This window comes from Pygoscelis adeliae, unplaced genomic scaffold (genome assembly GCF_000699105.1).
Source record: "Pygoscelis adeliae isolate BGI_AS28 unplaced genomic scaffold, ASM69910v1 Scaffold248, whole genome shotgun sequence".
Lineage (NCBI taxonomy): Eukaryota > Metazoa > Chordata > Aves > Sphenisciformes > Spheniscidae > Pygoscelis > Pygoscelis adeliae.
In genome coordinates this window covers 21,861-24,437 of record NW_008825302.1, presented here as the reverse complement: position 1 = coordinate 24,437, position 2,577 = coordinate 21,861, and the positions used below count along the sequence as shown (strand labels likewise).

The following is a 2,577-nucleotide window of genomic DNA, read 5'->3' as shown; positions in this document are numbered from 1 at the left end:
ATCCCGAGCCGCTCCGGTGCCGAGCCCCGCAGACGCCGGGGCTGCGGTCAGGCTGGGGGACACGCTGCCGAGCTCACCTCGCTGCACAGGGTGGGATCCGGCGGGTTGGCACCGGCTGGACCCGCGGAGGGTTTCACAAACATGAACTCGCTGATGTCCGAGACTGGCGAAAAGCAGGAGCGGTAACGTGGGGCGGGGGGTGCCGTGGCTGTCACCTGGACGCCCATCACCGTGTCCCCTTGCTTAGGCTCGTAGTGCAAGTGCCCAAAAATGTGGCTGGGAGGGGGCTGAAGCGTGTTCACGCTCTCCACACAGCAGCCCTGGTTGGCAGGTGCAGAGCCCCGCCGGAGGCACCGCACGCCCAGTGCTGCCAGTCCCACCAGTGAGACGGTGGAGATGAGCACTAGGGACACGATCAGATAAAGCGTAATCGTGGGTAAGCCCCCACCGTCGGCAGCCTGAGCCTCAGAGCCCTGCAAGGCCTCTGGGCCCTTCTCCTCCACCAGCACCACCAGCGTGATGGCTGTGGAGAGCGGGGGCTCCCCAGCATCCCGGACTACCACCACCAGTTCATGTGCAGAGGCATCCGTCTCCTGCAGGGCCCGTGTGATCCGGATCTCCCCGGAGCGCAGGGCCACACTGAAAAGCCCCGGGTCTGTGGCTTCCACGAGGTGGTAGGAAAGCCAGGCATTGCGCCCCGAGTCCGCATCTATTGCCACCACCTTGGTGATGAGAGCAGGAGGGGTGGTGGAGGGGGAGATTCGGAACTGGGTAGCGGAGTCCTCCCCGGCCCTGGGGAAATGCACCTGCGGGGCATTGTCGTTCTGGTCCACTATAAAAACATGAACCAGCGTCCTGTTCCTCAGGGCCGGGGAGCCACCATCAGAAACCTCCACATGGAATTGGAGATAGGTGGTTTGCTCATAGTCAAAGGGGAATTTGGCAGAGACCTGCCCACTTGTGGGATGTATGGAGAGGTAGCGAGTTGGATCCAGGCCTGGATCTGTCCCACCAGCTAGCAGGATGGAGTAGGAGAGGCGGGAATTCTGCTCCGAGTCAGGGTCCGCAGCAGAAACTGTAACCAGCACGCTGCCCACCGGGTTGTTTTCTGCCACCAGCACTTCGTAGGATTCTTGCTCAAACTGGGGCGCGTTGTCATTGACATCTGCGAGGGCAATTGGCAAGATGGTGTGGCGGGAGAGCGGGGGACTGCCCAGGTCCGAGGCAGAGACAGTGACATTGTAGTAGGCAACGTGTTCCCGGTCCAAACGGGTGCTGGTCAGCAGCGAGTACTGGTGCTCATAGTCCTTACGCAGCTGGAAGGGAAGATCTGGAGACACGTGACACTGGACCTTTCCCTGCTCACCAGAGTCCCTGTCTCTGACGTGTATCACGGCCACCACTGTGCCCGGGGGTGCGTCCTCGCTCAGGGAACTGGAGAAGGAGGTAAGAATGACCTCGGGGGCATTGTCGTTCACATCAGTGATTTCCACCACTACACTGCAGTGCTCCTCCATCGTGGGCGATCCCATGTCCTTGGCTTCCACTTCGATCTCATACACTGTCGCCTCCTCGAAGTCCAGGTTGCCCTGGACGCGAATCTCCCCAGTTTGCTCATCAATGGCAAAGATCTGGCGTAAGGCAGCTGAGTTGTGGCTGCTGAGGGAGTAGCGGATGTCTCCATTGGGCCCTTCGTCCACATCGGTGGCATTTAACTTCACCACGAGGGTGCCCAGCGGCGAGTTCTCCACCAAGCGGGCTCCATACGAAGGTCTGTCAAAGACCGGGTGGTTGTCGTTGGCATCCAGGACCTGAATAGTGATGTGTGTCTTGCTGGACTGGGGGGGAGAGCCCCCATCTTCAGCGGTCAGGACCAGGTGGTGGAAAGCTCTGAGTTCCCGGTCCAGGGCCCTCTCCAGCACCAGCTCAGGGAACTTCCCACCATCTGTGCGCGCTTTCACGTTGAGGTTGAAGTTCTCATTGGCACTCAGGTGATAGGTCTGCAAGGTGTTGGTGCCCACATCAGGGTCCTGGGCAGGCTGGATGGGGAAGCGGGCGCCCAGGGATGCCAGCTCGTAGATGCGCAAGGAAACCTCATCACTGGGGAACTCCGGGGGGTTGTCATTGATATCCAGGATCTCCACCTCGATGCGGTAAAACTCCACTGGGTTCTCGATGGCAAGTTTCAGGTGGAGGAAGCAGCGGGGGTTCTGCCCGCAGAGCTGCTCCCTGTCTATCCGCTCGCTGACCATTATAACGCCGGTGTTCACATTGACCGAGAAGTACTGGGAATCCGAATCGGACAGTACCTGCAGATTAGCTGCCGCCAGTTTCGCCACATCGGTGCCCAGGTCCTTCGCGATATTGCCCACGAAGGCGCCCCGGGTGAGCTCCTCCGGGATGCTGTACCGGATCTGAGCAGAGGAGCTGTGCAAGAACAAACAGAAAGAGAAGACACGCGGCAGTCCCAGGGACCGGCCCGCCTTCCCTGCCCTCGGCATCCTTGCCGGGTGGGCGGCCGGGGAGCGATGCCCTCCGCGCTCCGGGGCCGCGCTCAGCGCTCGCCGCTCCCATTCA

The 2,577-nt window shown here is 61.0% G+C and overlaps 2 protein-coding genes across 2 annotated transcripts in view; both read right to left on the bottom strand.

The window, feature by feature from the left end:
• The window catches only part of LOC103921969 (protocadherin gamma-C3-like), a 38,626-nt gene that overhangs the window by 25,956 nt on the left and 10,093 nt on the right, over positions 1-2,577 (bottom strand).
• The window catches only part of LOC103921967, an 8,608-nt gene that overhangs the window by 3,162 nt on the left and 2,869 nt on the right, over positions 1-2,577 (bottom strand). The window contains 1 exon segment of the mRNA XM_009330025.1: positions 78-2,502. Coding sequence (XP_009328300.1) covers positions 78-2,502 — 2,425 coding nt within the window.